The 19,776-nt window shown below is 32.4% G+C and overlaps 1 protein-coding gene across 2 annotated transcripts; it reads right to left on the reverse strand.

Annotated features, from left to right (window-relative positions):
• Window positions 1-33: 33 nt before the first annotated feature.
• LOC132740677 (aromatic-L-amino-acid decarboxylase-like) lies at window positions 34-13,061 on the reverse strand. Of its 2 annotated transcripts, none has more exons than XM_060728621.1 (15): window positions 11,294-11,428; window positions 10,304-10,544; window positions 9,914-10,027; window positions 8,611-8,662; window positions 7,784-7,848; window positions 6,377-6,508; window positions 5,768-5,878; window positions 5,125-5,157; window positions 4,509-4,670; window positions 3,880-3,947; window positions 3,444-3,514; window positions 2,999-3,018; window positions 1,995-2,093; window positions 1,414-1,515; window positions 34-1,043 (listed from the first exon to the last, which is right to left on the reverse strand). In XM_060728621.1, exons 2-15 carry the CDS (start codon window positions 10,502-10,504, stop codon window positions 534-536), a joined length of 1,740 nt encoding a protein of 579 aa, XP_060584604.1. In that variant the 5' UTR covers window positions 10,505-10,544; window positions 11,294-11,428; the 3' UTR covers window positions 34-533. The 2 variants fall into 2 exon arrangements, with proteins under 2 accessions (XP_060584604.1, XP_060584603.1); XM_060728620.1 differs by lacking the exon at window positions 11,294-11,428 and adding an exon at window positions 12,845-13,061 and having other exon boundaries at window positions 35-1,043.
• Between the last annotated feature and the right edge of the window lie 6,715 nt (window positions 13,062-19,776).

Consider the following 19,776-nt stretch of genomic DNA (forward strand, 5'->3'; position numbering starts at 1 on the left):
TGGAGGGGGTGGGGGTATGTCACTCCAGAGCATTATCTTAAAACATTGCACACAAGGAGCTACTACCAAAAATACTTGTCAAGTAAGCACTTTTTAAAAGAATAAAAAGTCAAAATACTTGGGTATGTATTTCATTGGCCAACTTGACATATATTTGTATTTAAAAGAAGTTGTGTTGAAAATTTACATACATAATATTGTTGTTATCTTGGGATGTTCCATATGACAGTTTGGTATGTTAATCCATATTTTTATTCTATCAATTAATTATTATATGACAAAAAGTTTATCCTCAACAACAAGATATCTATTTTTATTTAATTGAAGTCACATTTTAAAATAATGGCACATACATGCTTACCTGACATTGTGTTCAAAATATAATACTTATGTATTTTAAGTTTGTGTTGAAAATATATTGTATTGATTAATATTTTGTATTATTTTGTATGATTATGTACGCAGTACAGATCAAAATAGAATTATGTTCTGTTCTATAAACAAATCGCTACATGTTTTAATATTTTGTCTATTTATGACTCGGATTTTTTCTTTTGGCTATTCTTTTGTAACTCGGGGTTTTCTTCTTCAAGATCTGACTCACTTCTGATCTTCCTGTGACCATCAATGCTGAGGGCTCTCAAAAGTGTTCGATTAAATCCCTTTGGATCTGAGACCATTCTATGAAACAAGTTCCGCCTTTCGCACGCGCGTTTCAATGTGGAACGCTGTTGATCGAAGATCAGTTCCGGGTCAAATAATTCTTGGTCGAACACTTCATCTTCGCTTTCTGTTTCGGATAACTCGCATAAATCGAATTTATCGAACACTTTCGTTTTCTCAAGCTCACTTTTTGATGACATCAGATCTTCAGCTGCGTTTGCAATCTCTTTCCATGCGTATTTGATATCGTCTTCGGCTGCCGTTTCGGCACAAACAGCAAATCTGATGACGTAATACTCATTCACAAGGGCTGGTACCATGTGTATTCTACGGCCTTCATTTATGTTCTTCAGCAATCTCTGTGTCAAAGCGTTTGGTCCCTAGTTTAAGGAAAAAACGGACATAATTATTTCTATTTGATATACACATGTGTCAGCAACATTTCTGTTGTGTTTATTTCAATTATAATATGAATGATAAGGATTTTAATTTTAGTTTGTTTCACATAAATAAAAAACGCACGCGTATTATTAATTTTATAATTTTACGAAGGTTCTGGAAATAGCGTCAGTTAGATTGTTTTCTTTTAATTTGTATAAAAGCTATAAAACTTATTTGTAGACTGACCGTTAATGAATCCTTCAAATAATTTACACTATAGCATATACATTATATTTTCTCGTTACAACACAATTTTCTTTCAAGCGGTGAAATTATGACAGCTTTGGATCAACTTATTATTTTACGAACCTTTAACCTGAAGCAAACAAGTCCAGTTGTCACCTTGCCAACCAGCTCAAATAGATCGTTATTCCTCACGTACTCCTCGAACAACTTCGCCAATTTTACGTGCTTAAAACAGGAATATATAAAGAGGATAAATCATTTGTTGGTGAATATGTTTATAATATAAAGAAATAAATCTTTATAATCGACGTTGTATTTGCAACTTTTACGGTTGTGTTTATACTTTTTATGCTTAACATAGTTCCATAACAATGTATGCACGATAAAGATTATGGACACTAAGGGACCGAAGCCTCCATATTGATATTTTCTCAAATGATGACGTCATAATGAAAGAAAATACTCTCTGGTGACAAATATGTACTAATAGGGCGTACTAAATGACCAAAAGAAAGCGAGAGCGTCTTCTGTTTGTACGTCATAACCCGACATCATTAACAATATATGATTACAAAGTGTGTCTGAAAATATTTATATACTTACCGGAAGTTTTGATGTAACTCTACGCAGGAACGATTGTGGTTTATTAAAACGTTGTAAAATAAGAATATTGTAAAGTTTCACCACTGAAATTCTGAACTTACCCTTCTTATGTAGTTTTGCAGCCCGTCAACGCCGTACATTCGCAGAACAAACCATAGTTTTAAAGCCCGGAACCTCCGACTTAACGGAATTCCCCAATGCTAAAAATAAAATAATTAACGTCTTTCATTTGAATAAGGGAGACAACTAGTATATGGTTTTTGGTCGTGAAAGCGACATAGTTAGTTACCTTAACCAGAAACTCTGACTACTTATCTTTTTCCATATATAGCGTTCGGAAGCGTCCTGGTGCCAATTTAACGTTCTATAAAAATTGAAAACTCCTGTGTAGGAGATAGAAAAGCCTAATTAGGTGTTTAAAACTCCTACGTAGGACTTTATAACTACTACGTAGAAGATAAAAAAAGCCTAATTAGGAGTTTATAACACCTACGTAGGACTTTAAAAGTCCTTTTTAACTCTTTATAAGTCCTACGTAGGACTTTAAAATTCCTAATTAGGTTTTTTTTATCTCCTACGTAGGAGTTATAAAGTCCTAAGTAGAACTTATAAAGTCCGACGTAGGAGCTAAAAAGACCAACGTAGGACTTATAAAGTTAAAAACTCCTAATTAGGCTTTTTTAACTCCTACGTAGGAGTTATAAAGTCCTACGTAGGACTTACAAACTCCTACGTAGGACTTTAAAACTCCTAATTAGGTTTTTATATCTCCTACGTATGAGTTATAAAGTCCTACGTAGGACTAATAAAGTCCTACCAAGGACTAATGAACTCCTACGTTGGACTTTAAAATTCCTAATTAGGCTTTTTTATCTCCTACGTAGGAGTTAAAATCCTACGTAGGAGCTACAAAGTCCTACATAGGAGTTATCTTTTTTTATAGAACATGTTAAATTGGCACCAGGACGCTTCCGTAGTATTGAGACTTTGTAAGACAAGCACATTTTCATGACTGGAAGTAAAATTAAGTTGATTGTCCAAAAAACTTCTTTGTAAACGAAATAGATTTTGATGAATATTTGCTTCAATAAAATATTTATCTTACCCTAAAATCCAATTCTTTATCTGAAATATAGAAAATGTAAAATTCAATGAAAATTATCATCCGCCATTTTTATCTTCTCACATTATACATTTATAGTATCATTATCAAACTTGATGGACAGAGTAACGTATAACAAACAAACAATGAATAATCTGATGATGTATAAGACCTACTACAAACATTTATAATACATAATATATAAAAAGAAATGAATTAGAAAAATAATGTCCGCTCAACGTGAGACAGCAGTCGATTACATACACGTACATTGTATGTGAAGATACATGTATTTATATTCAGTCTACAGGTACCATCTACATTTTTAACTTGAACATGTGACGCAGCATCGTGTACTTATTATTGTTACGTATTGTTACATAGAAACTGAAGTTGTGATCTTTTAATACATTCAATTATCTATTTATAGTAACAGGATGTGACGTACCATCATGCTCGTGCTGCAGGTATACAGGATCAACCGTCAACGCACTTGTGAGTGCTTTGCGATCACGCACCCTGGAAAAAAGAATAAAGGCCAGATTTAAAGGTGGACAAATCCTTTTAAGATAATAAGCACGGTAATTATTATTATTATTATTATTATTATTATTATTATTATTATTATTATTATTATCATCATCATCCTCATCATCATCATCATCATCATCATCATCATCATTATTATTATTATTATTATTATTATTATTATTATTATTATTATTATCATCATCATCATTATTTTTTTATTATTTATCTATTTATTTATTTATTTATTTATTTTGCTTTAATTTCGACAGGAGCTTATAACTTATATATATAAATAAATATATATTATTTTATCATCAAAGATTCATTAAATATTCGTATGTAAACATTCATACCACATGAGAGAGCAGTCAAAGTTCACCAACATCCATTTGTTTGGGTTAAAATTTATTGACGACACATTCTGAAATATACAAAACGTTTTTACATTATTTTTGTACATGCGAGTAAAATATTCTCTCATATTTCTTATTTTTCTTTAAATATTCTTAGTCTTATTTTGAAATGTATATATTTCTAGTCTTATTCCTTAAATTTACTTTTTTTCTAGTAATATTCTGTGTTCTGAAATGTACTTTTTTATAGACTGATTCATTAATGCATGATCTTTTTAAAGTTCCATTAGGCAGAGTTAATAGTAACCAATTAGTGTTATAGTATAATTATATCCCATGGGAAAATCATAATTGATAATACACGAGAAAAAAATCGTACATTAACGCCAAGTATTCTGAGCCACAGTAAAAAGCTTCATGAAAAAAATGGACAAGAAAATGACATTTCAGCACTTTACTAAATTAATTTTGATAAGTGTCTATCATAAGAAGAAAAAACAACGTTGCAATGTTCTTAGAAACGTGTTGACAAATCATTTTCTATTTATACATGTAATACATTTACATTTAGATACACAAAATATTTCGTGCTTGGAAAATGATTTTTAAAAAAAAAAGAACAAACAGACCTCCACCCCTTTAAGTAAATGCTGGTACTCGGGGCATATTAGCGCATTCCCAGCATATGCAGCATCAACGTGGAGCCAGACACGTTCCTTGGCGCATACCTCTCCAAGTTCTTGTATGTTGTCATAAGAGCAACAGCCTGTTGTACCGAGAGTGGCACAAACCTTAACAATCAAAAATATAAATGCTGATGATAACATCATCATATGTGAACAATCGCATTTTCTTTAATTTTCATTTATACTCAAAGGCAACTTTTAAGATTACTGCGTTTTCTTCATTTTTATGTCAAACTTAGCAAAAACTATGTTTTGAATTTCATTCCAAACCACTTAGTGTGTTAATTTAAATGGAGAAGGGTGCGATAGTTCAATACTTATTAAAGATGAATCGCACTTTGCCGTGACGTCATGGAGAATTTCCGATAAACCAAGTTGTAGAAAAATTAATTCCTCAAGAAATTCCATACGTAATCTATGAATTTATTTTCACCGACATCTAGTCAATTTACAATAACTTAAAGGCATTTCAAATTTCGACAATTTTGTTCTCATCACTATCTTAATTCATAAACGTCATTGATAGTGATTATATATTAAGATTAATGATAAAACTTACATAAAATGGTATAAGTCCCATCCTGCGGTCCTCCTTTACAAAGTATAAAAAAGAACAGTATTTTTAATCAATATATCAAGAGCCTTTTTTAACAGAATTGCTCAATATAATTTTTCAGCTTTTCTTATTTCTAAATTATAAGGTTAATCATAATATGGGATCAATATTGGTGGCTCAAATTTAGATTCTGTTAGATAATGGTTTTTGTTAAACTGGCGTTATGATTACCAATGAGAAGTTATAGTTTTTGAATAAATATTAGAAAAAATGTTTACTAGTACAAAGCCAACACCGAAACATTTACAACATCGACAAGGCATCTGAATCAGAGTGGTTAATGCCGTTTGCTTCGCCCTTTTTATTGTTGTTGTTGTTGTCGTTATCATCATCATCATCATCATCATCATCATCATCATCATCATCATCATTATAATTACAAAATGGAAATATTCTTTGTTACCCATAAAGTAAACAGTAAAAGAAGACAAAATGTCTACCATAGTTCAGCAACACGGTCCCTACTATGAGATAAAGTCTTTAATCCCAGCAAAAAGGCAATTATGCATATAGCAGTACATTTCCTTCTGAACGACGTGGATGCAATATAAATACAAAAAAAAAATTGAATGAAAGAAAGCAATACTTCAATAGCTCTCTCTAAAGTATATCCACGGAGAGCATAGTTGTCATCTACGTCAAGCTGCCTCATTTTCACCAACCCAATCATTCCAGCCTTCTCAACACAAGAATGTGCCTGCAAATTGTTGTACATTACGATAGAATCACGATAACTCGGTGTTAGGGTGTTTATTATAAGTTCGTAAAAGTTCGGAATATTTCGTAACTATCCGTATAAAATTTTTAAGTTTGGCAATTTAAACGAATTGTATCAAATTGCTGCTTTCCAGATTTCACTGTTCCCCTCCTTCTCATTCTCGTCCTCATCATCATCATAACTTCAATCATAATCTAGCAAAATTGTAATCGTTGTAAATTTCAAGATAATCATAAACATTTGAAAACGGTTCGGGGGGGGGTCTCATTTAGCAAAGCCGATATTCAACTTATGATGCATGCACCGATTTATACATCGGTTTAAAACCAAGACAGTTTGCACCGTTGGCTGACTAACTTTAAATATTCATCTTAATGTCACCAAAACTTATAATGGACGGTTCCAAAAAGTGAAAGCTGGACAAGTTCATTTTTTGAAATTCAGCCTATTAAGGGTTAAAGTCACAAAATGGCTTACCAGTTTTGACGAATAAGCAACCAATTTGGAGAGAACGTATCCATCATCAATATAGGGATAGGTTTTCGCCCTTTCTATCGCGGCGTGACGCGACGCCAGCAATGTGACCAAGACACATTCGCTAGCAGAACCCTTTAAACAAATTCAAAAACAATATATATTTACCTTTATATACTACATTTTGTATCTATTTCAGCCTAACAGGGCATCAAATAAAACTTGGTTGTTTGTTATCTCTTATTTACATTTCATTCTAATAAAAAATATGAAAATATTTATTAATAATTTTTAAAAAAAAGATGTTTGTAAATTACAAAAGAAGCGGTGGGTTGTGGCGCCGTCATATGTCGCAACGACGCTTATTGTCGCGCTTGTCGCTAAATGTCGCGCTATTTCCCGCCAGATGTCGCAACCGCCGCTGAATGTCTTAAAATATTTTGACGTTAAATGCCGCAATGGTGACGTTAAATGTCGCAATAATATCCCTTACCATTAAGTATCACAACACTACCGTTAAATGTCGCAATAACTAAATTCAATTAAACAACTGTTAGCATATTAACGTTATATAAGTGATCTAGGGACTAGCTATCTATAAAACAGGAAAGGATTTGCTGTGAAGTACACAATAATTGGTTGAAATTCAAATCATCTTTGTCGGTACTATTAATTAATATCCTTGATGATACTCGCTTACCTTTACACCGCTGGAACCAAAATAAATTTACACATAAGCCAGACTAAACATCCGTTATGTAGCAAATTGAATAATGACCTAAATTTTGCCATAATGGCCTTAAAATACCGTAACAAGCGTTACTAAATATAGTAACATAGGTATTTATGAAATGCTATACCACAAGCTAACTTAACTATATCATGAATATACATATTGCGACATTAAACGGAAGTGGTGCAACATTTAACGACAACAAAAAAGAAACATTTAACGTTACCATTGCGACATATAACGACAGAAGATTTTGCGACATTAGCGGGGGTTTTGACATTTAGCGGCAATGGTGCTACATTTAACGGAAAGAGCTACTTTTAGCGGCGTTGCGACATATAACGGCGCCACAGTGGGCGCATGCTAAAAATCATCTCCAAACCTAGTAAAAATAGCGGTTAAATTTTCCGTTAAGAAACGTTTTATACTGATTTCTATTTCTTCTATGATTCACGTGATTGTTTCAATACAAAGCATATTTGCTGAATCACTAAAATAACAAAAGAGTTTGAAAAAAGTATGATAGTACAGGCTTGAAATTTTTTTAGTACATTTTACCTGCCTTTACAAATATATCTAAATAGAATATCAAATCAAGCGATATGCAACTGAACAGGTTGTCTTTCAATAAATATCATTACTACGTGATTTTACTGGAATCTTCCGGTATTTCCTACCTGTATAACACCTCCGCCCTGACCTCCTTCATGAAGAAATGCTGACGGCAGTTTTATAAGCTTTCCTAAAAGAAAACACAAACAACCATGTGTTATTGTTATTGTTGTTATCATTAAAATAATAATAATTATTATTATAAGTACTAGTAGTAGTAAAAGTATTATTGCTTCATCATCATCATCATCATCGTTGTCGTCGTCGCCGCCGCCCCCGTACCAGTAGTCGTTCTCCTCCTCCTCCTCATCATCATCATCACAGTCATCGTCGTCATCATCATCATCATCAAAATTATTTTTCTCAAATGCAACATTAAGTCTTGATATGCATTTGTGAAAAACAACATAAAGGCATACAGCCGGGATACAAGAAGTGCTTATTGCCAAGTAGAGAATGTCCTTTAGTTGCCTCTTTATCTTTACAGTGCCTGAATAATATTCGCTCATATATTAATGTTTTTAAATGAATTTTTCTTCAATTTTTCACAGTTTTCTTTTCCAATTAATCTTATTCAATTTTTTATAACTTTGTTATATACATGTATTATCTTGAAATTAATTTTTTATTCAATTCTTCATAACTATGTTATGCATTTTCTTTCAATTACTTTTATTCAATATATTTTGTTATGCGTTTCTTATCAATTCATTTGTTTTTAAACATCATAATTTGAACAAGAGAGAGCGCTGTTACACATTAGAAAACACAATTATGTTATAAAAATCATCCACAGTATTCAAGATGGCGTATTATTTTCAGATTGTTTCTTGGCCATTTGTTTGAATTGAATTTAACATGTACAAATACCATTCCAAAAGTAATGATTTACCTATCCAATCTAAAACTACAATCTCCAACTCTGTACAAGCAGGACTCGCAGCCTAGAAAAAAAATGCAATAATGTTAAAAAAATAACTTGAATGTTGGACGGAAAAAACTTAAGTGCAATATAATAATGGACGAATACTAGTATATCCGTAACCTATGTTCGTATCACCTAATCGATTCCAACTTCAAAATTGTTCATGAATGTCGGCAAGCGGTGCCATGGGTGTCTCATTTAGCAAATTTTGCATAACTGTGACGATTATTCATCAGTACTTCTTTTGAAGTACGTGATAACGTCATTGGTGTAGCCAGAGACATCTATGTCTCTGGTGTAGCATATTTATTGGCGTCCGCGCCGAAGCGCGACGCCCCTTATGGGATGAAATCAGATTTTGTGAAAGGGCAACTGCAATATCTCGGGCCTCTTCGTCAGGCATAATAGCCGATCATGCCGATTATTAAAAAAAAGAGCGATATGTACAATAACTAACGAACTGGAGAATTTTGCATGCAAACATATTTAAATGTTTTTTAAATAAATGTTTTTTCATATACATGGCATGAACTGCTTACGTTCAAAACATTTTAAGTTATTTGTATACGTATGGCCTTTGTGATGTGCTTAAGCAATTCGTAATTTTAACTACGAGAAATATGTCTACATGTTTTGTGACCTCTTCACATTAGCATTGATATAAAACGTGTGAACATTAAATACTTAAAATACCAATGCACAGTCACGCTCCTTGTCTTAACACCTGTTTGTTTATGTCAATATTACTAGTAAGATACTAATACAACATTTTCTTCCGTTTTGTTAGCAAGTTGTGTAGGGATAGTATAGTGAAGTTTTGCAATTCTTCTATTACAGTGCAACCTTTGCATAACGGCCCCTGCAGAGCGAAGATCTCTTTACGACATCAGTAAAGATTTTGTCCTAACAATGAATTTGAACCTCTCTTGAGCGCCACCTTTCAGCAACAATCAAAATATCTGTCTCCAACAAGGTGTTGCTCCGCCGAGGTTGAACTGTATTACACTAATAATCTTTGGAATATTAACTTCAAATTAAAACGTCAAGAAAATTTTCTGACATGCCTTGGATTCAATGTCACTTTTGTGACGTCATAATTGGTATCTATTGCCATCTATTATCTATTGCTGGTTTATTGTCCATTATGTTGACATCTTCACGTTGAATATTAATAGTCGGTGGAAAAAATCGGTGTAAGAATACTTAATATTACACAAAATATAATTTACAAATTAGATATTCTAAGAATGATGTAAAAGAAAATAATTACCCATGAAAATCCAACACATCCTATGGCGTCGGAAAGCATGTCACCAAGGATAGAAGGGTAGGAATTTCCGGCGGGAAAATAAGCGTGAAATTGAGGGTGTTGCCAATGTGTTAACTGCAATATGATGATAATTGTAATGTTAAGTAATCCCAATGTTTCCAAAAATTACACCAGTACTTTTTAGTTTAGGAAGCGGACAAGAATGTGACTTAACAAGTTTGTTTAGTAACAATGGTTATAAATTGATTAAGCTGAAGCAAAGATGAAAAGGCAAAAAAAAAAAACAACCCCAAAGTGATCAGACTACACATTGATATCAAATTATAATAAGAAAACAAACTAACGGGGAAGATTTTCTAATGAAAGACAAAACAATTTTTCAAAACAAACCCCCGGCATGATAACTTTCTCGACATCTTTCATGATTTCCCGGAAGTTCTCGCCTTTTGCGGGCGCGTGCTTCGGAAGTAGTTCCCGCATATATCCGGGCTCAACATCTGAGCTCACACGGCGCTCCGGTAACGTGCGCATATACTGTGCGATGTATTTCACCATCTCTGTCCCATATCTTTCAAACTCATCGGCATTCATTGCGTATGAAGTTGTTCCTGTTCCCGTGAGGTAGTCCAACCTGTGTATGAATATGATATCATTAATATGATGTGACCAAAATTATAACTTAAATTTATATTTTGTTTGTATTGCTACAAATTTACAAGATTACATTTTTAAAAGAAACTTTAAGACCTGACTTTATCAATAACAATGTACTGATATATTCCTACTTCTAACTTTTAACTTTTTTTACCGATGTTTTTAAATTCTATTAAAAAATAACAGAGATACAAGTCGTTGAATACCTCCACAATTATTATTATTATTATTACAATTATAACGATTATAATTATTATTATTATCATCATCATCATCATTATCATCATTATTATCATAATCATTATTATTATGTAGCGAAATAGTACCATTCAAATATTTCATATGATGAAATAACTAACAAGTCCATAAACGCATTGAAAAGTTTAGTTTGTCAGTTATTATTTTAAACAAAACTCATTACACAGAGATCACGTGACCAATATAGAGAGATCACGTGCACAACGGAGGCAAATGGGAATTGACAACAATTTATTTTGATATTAGATTTTTAATCAAAATTAAATAATAAAAATGTTAAAAAAACTGTTATAATTGTTGTTTATAATTGATTTTCTTTTCATTTCCTAAAAACTTATTTATAAACAAAATGCGCGGGGCATTCCTTTGATTTTACTGTAACTGTTGCCACAGATCTGCACACATTTAGCTCCATGCTGTTGCATAGTAAAATTACTTTCAGCAAAATTGATATCTAAATTAACTTACCTTCAAAAGTAAAGTCAAATGCCAGTGGCTGTTATGTGCAAACATATGGTGTTACATAGTTTCTTGCATGTCGTTTTGCAATTACAGGCTAATTCATTTACTTTTTCTACATTTTAACACATTTTATTTATCAAATGTTATTTTGTTATGCGTGTACTATTTAGGTATGTGTCCGGGAATAATAATTAGTTTTCTGTATGGATATGTAAATATAGCAGATGTTTAAAATATTCTTAGTTTATATGTTCTAACGGTAAGTCATAACTTTGAACAGTGACCCGCCCATTAGTATTGTTTTTATTTTGTAATTTAATTGCATGTACCTTAAAACCATTTTGTGATGGGTCTTTGTATCGGGTATGTTCCATCAAAACTTCCATGCCTATTTATCAAAATATCAATTAAAACATTATGTAAATTGAAAGAATAAGGTTTTGTCAGGAATCTGGCAACAACATGTTATGGAGTTAAGCTGAGGTAAATAACAGTTTCTCTTTTATATACCCTAACTTATTTTCTTTTATTTCCAAGTTATGCCGCGGTAAAATTGTATTGCTTAGTTAAAGCGCAGTAAAATAATATTTCATTGCAAAGTTAAGCCGCGGTAAAATAAGATTGTATTGCAAAGTTAAGCCGCGGTAAAATAACTAAGATTATATTGCTTAATTAAACCGCAGTAAAATAATATTTCATTGCAAAGTTAAGCCGCGGTAAAATAAGATTTTATTACGAAGTTTACCCCGAGAAAATAAGTTTTATTAAAAAGTTAACCGCGGTAGTACAAGTTTTTATTACGAAGTTAACCGCAGTTAAATAAAATTAAACTCCGGTAAAATGAGCTTGATATTGAAAAGGTATGCTGTGGCAAATTAAGTTGCAATAATATTCAGTTAAGCCTTTTCTGAATAAAACTTTATTTAAAAGTTGGCAAAAAGTCTTCGTGTGAACTTATGTCGCGATAAAGTGACGTTTCGTGAAGTTAAGCGTTAACTAAAATTACGATTTTCTTGTTAAGTTTAGTAACGGTAAAATATAAGAAAGAAAAATAATAAAATAAAAATTTATTCAAGGTAAAATAGTTTCTCTTTTCAAAGTTTTTACACGGACGAATGATAATTAATTTTAATTTTATCCTCGGTAAAAGAAAAACTTGTGAACTTAGACCACAGTAAAATAAGAATTATTAGACGATAAAACAACAATTCCTTACATGTCCGTGTTTTACATCGTACCGAAAGACAAAAGGAATACTAAATCGCCTGGCCATATATTTTGAATCTATAATAGATAAATGCTGGTGTATCACAAGGATGTAAAAGATAGATGTATTCTGTTTTATGTATTTGTAAATAACTTACTTATTCCTCACATATGTAAAGTGACTCAATATAAATTGTATTTTGTGTTCGTATTTGTCATACTTTTATTTATTTATTTTTTTAACGTTACATTTATAAATTTACTTGAGAACGAAAACTCCCGAACTTCAATTTGTTAGATCATTTATATATTTATATCATACTATGTTTCAAAAGTATTCTGTAAGCCTACCTTTATTATTGTAAAATCTCGCCATGCATTTTTATTCCGGCGTAAGATGAAATTCATTCGCACATTTGGCTAGTTCGTTCTGCAGCCATCTTTATATGGTTAGCCTACACCCACAGAGGGAAATCGTACTGAAAGGTCAAGATTGGTTTACAATTTATTTGTCTTCTGCTATCACTTAAAAGTTTTACGACATCCCGTCAAGTGCCGTGCTTCTGACAGCATCTCAAATGAAGCGCGCGCAAACGCCATGGTGAAGTTAATCCCGCAGAAATGGTTGCGGCTGATTGGATAAAATATGTCGTCTGCGAATGATATGGAAAGGCAAAAACTGAATGATGAACATAGAAATTGAATAAATTATTTTCCGGATGATTATCTGAATGTCAAATATATCTCAAATTCTTTCCCCTTGATTGGGGAGTGCCTAAATGACGCATGCGCAGAAATAAATGTCAGTGATTTTTGCGAACAATTTAAATTCTGCGCAGCCTATTCAATTTCTTTTTGTAAACATGTAAGTTAATGGGATCCTACGTTAATATTATATGATGTGATTTAAGCGGTAAAATACACCTAAAATATGCCGGATTACATTTAGTGGCTAGACTTAGCACTATTACCGTACATATTATTGCATAACATGATATAAAATAGAATCCGTTTTCGCCAGAATCATTCTTGTCAGACAGTGCGTTATTATTTCACTGTAATTTACACTCCATTGGTTTTCTACAGCAATGCTGTTCTAAGCCATTTAAAGGTGCAGCGTGATTTTAAAAAGAAAAGGTTCCAGCCGGTAAAGGCATCCTGCTCTCAAACCAAACTGCGTCCGGTCGATTTTTTAGACGATCGCTTTCTAAAACTCGACAATTCATGAGATTGGAATCATTCAAAGACCCAATGACATTATAAAGACCGAGTTTATTAATCCAAGTTCACCTTTTCACGATTTAAACATATAAGGATAAGACCTATATAAGCATCAGCATTTGGTTCTGATCCTTTTTCATTAATTTCATGTGTTGTAAAGTTTTAATTGTAAATTGTTAAATGTGTATACTTGTTTGAAATAATCTATGTTTAAACTTAAAAGGTATTGAATTCATGCATTCAAGATTCCACGTTTTTAACTTTACGAATTCATCTTTTTTGTTCGATTCGAATTTCATAAATTCACAATTTCAACTACATGAATTGAATTAAAAGCGCATATGAAATCGTAATTCTTGGTATTAGAAGATTTTTCCAAATATTCAATACTATTCCTTGAATCAGTTTAACAGAACTTAATTTGTAATCTTGCGCATCTTTATATCGCATGAGATATACATGTATAAAGTGTACAAATAAAAATAGAATGATCAGGCGAGAACTGTTTGACCAAAGCACGCATGTGTTTCATATCGGACCTGTACGGCTCAACATATCTCGACACAGATTAGTTTAATAACATTTTCCTGACTAAGATAACACAACTCTTCTGAGGATTTATTGATCTGTATCATTCTTTATCGGGGCATCTGATTATATGTACTTTTTTCTTAGATTGAAAACACTATGGAAATTAAATGTAAGACAAGGGACAGCAGAATAGAAATGATGTTCCGCCTAATGTACTCTTATTTGCATATCTTTGTTGTTTTCATGATTTCATATATCGTTCGACATTCATAAATCCAACCCCATACCGGCTTTACATATTGTTTGTCGGACCTTTGAATAACTTTACATATTATCCATCGGGTGGTCTTTAAAAATATAATGTCAATTTAACATAATCTGCTTGTTTAAAAAATGGGTCAAATTTACGGTATATATTTTTTCTATACCAGATTTAGCCAATTTTTAAAGTTGCATATCGTGTTTATTTGATATTATAATTTTTGAGACCGTGCATTCGGATAATTCGAAACGATATTTAAATATAGGAGAAACATTTTTATAAGCCGTTACAAGATAGGAAATATGAGCCGCAATCTGTGGTCCCATTCCCGAGTACATATGACATTTACTACATAACCAAAAGCATTTATGTCATTTAGATTATGGAGTCCAAACACTAAAATTGATTTTTCAATAAATTACCAGATGCTATTATGCAACATATCATATGGAACATGCGTGATAATAAATACGTGTTCAAACTAATATTGTCCAATGTAACCAATGGCGAACACGTTCAAGACATTAGGACACGAAATATCTACTTCAGTTACATATGAAATTTAATTTTATTTATCTTAATTCAACCTGAAGTGCATGCACTAATAACACAGGTAATTAAGTTTTTAAATACAGCAGAATACACGTTGTGTTTGTGTGGCGGGAGGGGGCTGTGTGTGTGTGTGTGTGTTTTTTAGTTGTTGTGTTTTTTGTTATTTTTCTTTGGAGGGGGTCATTTTTGTCTTCTTTTAATTCATATTAAAATCAAAATACATATACTTTAATATAATAACTTATAATCTAAAAAGCATGTAGTCGTATGTAGAAAGGAGATATATTTTAATTCTAATGTAAGTCAGTGATGGAATGGTTAAAGTTTATGACTTTCAATGGCTAGTCCCTTACAGTAATAGGTTCGAATCGTTATAAATTCTCTCCTTTGTGCTTAATACCAGGTTAGCTTATAAGAGATCGATGTTATTTCTTAGGTGTCTGCTCGTGTTTGAAATAATGCTCCTGATGTCATCCCCGGCTATAAAGCTGAACAGTAGTCATATGATCTTTACAAACTCATCCGGTTAGCTCAATAGGTAGAGCGTTTGACTGTTAAACGGGTGACGCGAGTTCCATTTCCGGATGGCCAAGGTCAATTTTGTTGTGATTGATAATAAAATCCTTTCTACGGTCATTCGCACTCTACATCTGCTCTGGCATGTACAGAAGTAATCAGTTGCTTGCGAAAGTGAAATCAACTACAGTACTCACGGGGGAGAATCACGCCGTTCGTTACCCAAACAAACAAGATGGCGGATGCAGCCAAAAAGTAGGTTTTTCCCTTTTTTTCTCTGAAATTCGTGATGTTCTCATGTTAAAGTACATATAACAAACTTCTCCACAATTTTCCTGGCACACAGGATTTTATTTCATGATGTTTCGTCACGTACTTTATCTGAAATGCGCGTCACCAGATTCGAAGCGAGAGGATTTTCCACCGGTTTGATCGTGGTAACGTACGGCTTTTTCTCTAAAATTCACTGTTTCGTTTACATATATGTATATTAACTGAAACCACTGACTTTAAAAAATTGTAATATGTCGTCATCTAAACATTCATGCCCATTCTGGCTAGAATAACCGCTGAAAATATTAATATCGGGGCATTTTCCGGAAATGATAACGTATGGCGCACAAAATATCAATGATAACGTACGGCGCATTTTTTTCTGATTTTTTTTTTTATAATAGAAAAGTTATGTTAACGAGACATTATAAGAGGATGTGTAGAACCAAATTAAGAAACTGAAATAAATAATATTAGTGCCCAGCTTTATTTGTCATCCAATAAAAGCGTTGTATTTCTTAAAAATTCTTTGTGTAAATTTTTATAGAAGAACAAAAGTCGATGATATAATATCATCAAAGTCCGTTCATAGCAGCCTGTGTTTCATATAACCGCGTTTGTGCAAATGGACAGGTATAGTGACGAAATAAAGTTAATATTAATGAAGCCAAATAAAGCTTGACACTAAGTATGTTTGTATTCATCCGTAGCTGTTCTACGGAAATAAGAAATATTCTCCGGTCGCTATCGCTCCCGTCGAAGTTTCTAATTTCTGTAGAACAACACGGATGGACACATACATATACTTCGTAAACACTAGTTTAAGAGTAGCGTAATCATTTTTAAAACCGTTCTTTCATAAAGATAATAATGACGTCATCTAAGCTCATGAGCGGTCTGGCATTAAAGGTTTCAGACGAGTTTTCCGACATGGTTAAAAACATCGAAATCCAAATCCGATTTGAAACTTTATAATTAACACTAGAAATTAATAAGCGAATCCAATGTCACTCTTTTATTGCTGATACCTGCAATACTTTTTTTACAGAAATTATTGTTGTTGTTGTTGTTGTTTTTTTTTTTGTTTTTTTTTTTGGGGGGGGGGGGGCGTTTGTGGAAAAAACGCCAGAATATGATAGGCAAATTCTTGCATGTAATTGTTTTGATCAAATTATGACGTTCCTTTCATTTACAATTATGAAATCCGCAATTGGTGCGAATTTTTTAAGGATATGTGTATAAACATATGGTAATTGCGTTTATGTGTTAAAAATCGATTAATATACAACAATTTTGCATTAATGGTTCATGTAATGTATGTTTTTTGTATGTACGTACATGTATATGTGTGTATGTATATGTTTATACAAGAGACCTATCAGTTGCTGGTTTAAAGCTCAATTTTGATATGAAAATGTTCATTATGTAACTCCTTAAGAAAATTTCGGCTGGTATTTACTTTATTAATCAAAATTGATCTTCTCCAAACTTTTTCATGATTTTTGATATTATGTTTATATGAACAATTCGTTATTGTGCATGTTTTATGTCCTCATCGGCTTTAAAGCCTATTGGAATAAAATAAAATGTCTACTGTCTATAATAAACAAGAAAAATATTATTTACATTCGTATGTAATATAGGTACGATTGCATACTACTTTTGTGAAGACTTTTTTTATGTTTGTTGCATTAAAGGTGTAATGTAAAATGAACAAACATGTCATGAGATATTTTATATCTTTGAACATTTTTATGGAATGTAATTAATGTATCAATATATTAAAGTTGCATGCCTTCAGATGAGAAAATGATTTCAAGGAAATCAAAATATGAAGAGAAAATTCACGGTCATTTGACTACTTTGAAGCATAATCACAGAATAAAATTACAGGAAATTAAAAACCTTTTTAATACACTAAAGGTAGAATTTCATTGTAAGTCATAGTCACAGATTTGAGATATGATTATTTATTTATATTAACATCATTATTGGTTATATATTGATTATAAAAAAACCCGAAAGACACAGTTTGTAAATATTTATTACAATAAAATATGAAAAAGGTATTTTCCATCCTATGCGACGCGCCGAGGTTAGCTATATTTATAATTCCCGCGCTAAGTCGCGGTGGTGCTTGGGATAATCACTTGATACTGTAAATGGCAGCCATTTTACGATACGAAAATGCCTGGCCCTCCTCGGACAGTTTATCCTGCCGAAAAGATATGAAAAACACTTGCAATTCAAAGTTTGTTTGCTACATAAAGATTATCGATTTACTCTTTGCAAACTTTTTCTCTGCCTGATTGTAATAATATTGGTTTAAACCATCAATACACATAAAGGTGTGAACTAATTTCGTGTTCATTAAAATTATTCCGTTAATAGACATATAACAATCTTATTTACAAATAAATTGATAAAACAACAATCCCAGAAGCATTTAAGATAATAACAATCATTGGAAAAAAATAAATGCATAAAAATTGTAAATTTGTGTATGACAACTCACCCCTTAAACAAAACATAAGAGACTCAACCAAGACAAGCGTCTGCTTCTTTACCTAACTATGTAGTTGCATGACCATGATTAGCAATAGCAAACCAAATGTAAGAGCTAAAGCTATTGTAAAAATAATACTATGACCACAGCAGATTTCGTACAGAAAAACTGTAAGGCTATGTCGCGTAAATATACCTGACGTCATAGTGGCACAACGTCACGCTAAATGGTATCGTTTCAGTATTAACCGCCCGTCAAATAAACAGAACATTTCTTATTTTCTAAATTCATTAAATTTTTCGCATAATATTATTTTCTAACTCATTCAATAAATTCATTATAGAACCTACACTCATTCATTTTTCTCTGTTATGTATTTTTCTTTCAATGAGCGACCAGTTTGAATAAACACAGGCTCATCTCATCTGGGTGTAAGCTTGTCACAATCAGTTTTCGTTTGGTAAATGTTTGACGGGTTCAAATATTAAGATTTCCTTATCAGAAATTTGTTAGGAATGATTTTAGACATTTTCTTTAGAAAAGGGGATAAGACCATAATTATCGCACAACGCTGGCGAAATTTAATGTGAAGACAACACTACACAAATGTTTCCTGAAAGTGGAGGCTTTTCTTTCCATTCTGCAATATTCTCAAACTATACACGTGTGTTTTAATTGGTATATTAACAACGGATATCTATTATGCCACCAGCTAGAAAGATATTTATATCCGATGGTAAAGCATTGTTCAATTAATTGTTTCTGACCTGACCAACATTTTTTTCAGATATTTATCATTTACTACATAAAAATAATTCATTATCAGCTGATTGGACAAATTGAAATCCACCAAGTAGAAAAGTGCGCCGTACGTTATCATTGATATTTTGTGCGCCATACGTTATCATTTCCGGAAAATGCCCCGATATTAATATTTACAGCAGTAATTCTAGCCAGAATGGACATGTATGCTTAGATGACGACATATTACAACTTTTTAAAGTCAGTGGTTTCAGTTAATATAGATATATGTAAAAGAAACAGTGAATTTTAGAGAAAAAGCCGTACGTTACCACGATCAAACCGGTGGAAAATTCTCTCGCTTCGAATCTGGTGACGCGCATTTCAGATGAAGTACGGGACGAAACATCATGAAATAAAATCCTGTGTGCCAGGAAAATTGTGGAGAAGGTTGTTATATGTACCTTTACATCAGAACATCACGAATTTCAGAGAAAAAAGGGGAAAACCTACTTTTTGGCTGCATCCGCCATCTTGTTTGTTTGGGTAACGAACGGCGTGATTCTCCCCCTTGGTACTGGTAAATTCAGTGTGTGGCTTACTGCCGTGATCCGGAGTAAAAACTACCAACTCTATAACCGCTAGGATTTTGCATTGCCAAGGTGGACCAAACAAAACAAA

This window comes from Ruditapes philippinarum, unplaced genomic scaffold (assembly GCF_026571515.1).
Source record: "Ruditapes philippinarum isolate M1 unplaced genomic scaffold, ASM2657151v2 ctg861_1_1_1_1, whole genome shotgun sequence".
NCBI classification, from domain to species: Eukaryota; Metazoa; Mollusca; class Bivalvia; order Venerida; family Veneridae; genus Ruditapes; species Ruditapes philippinarum.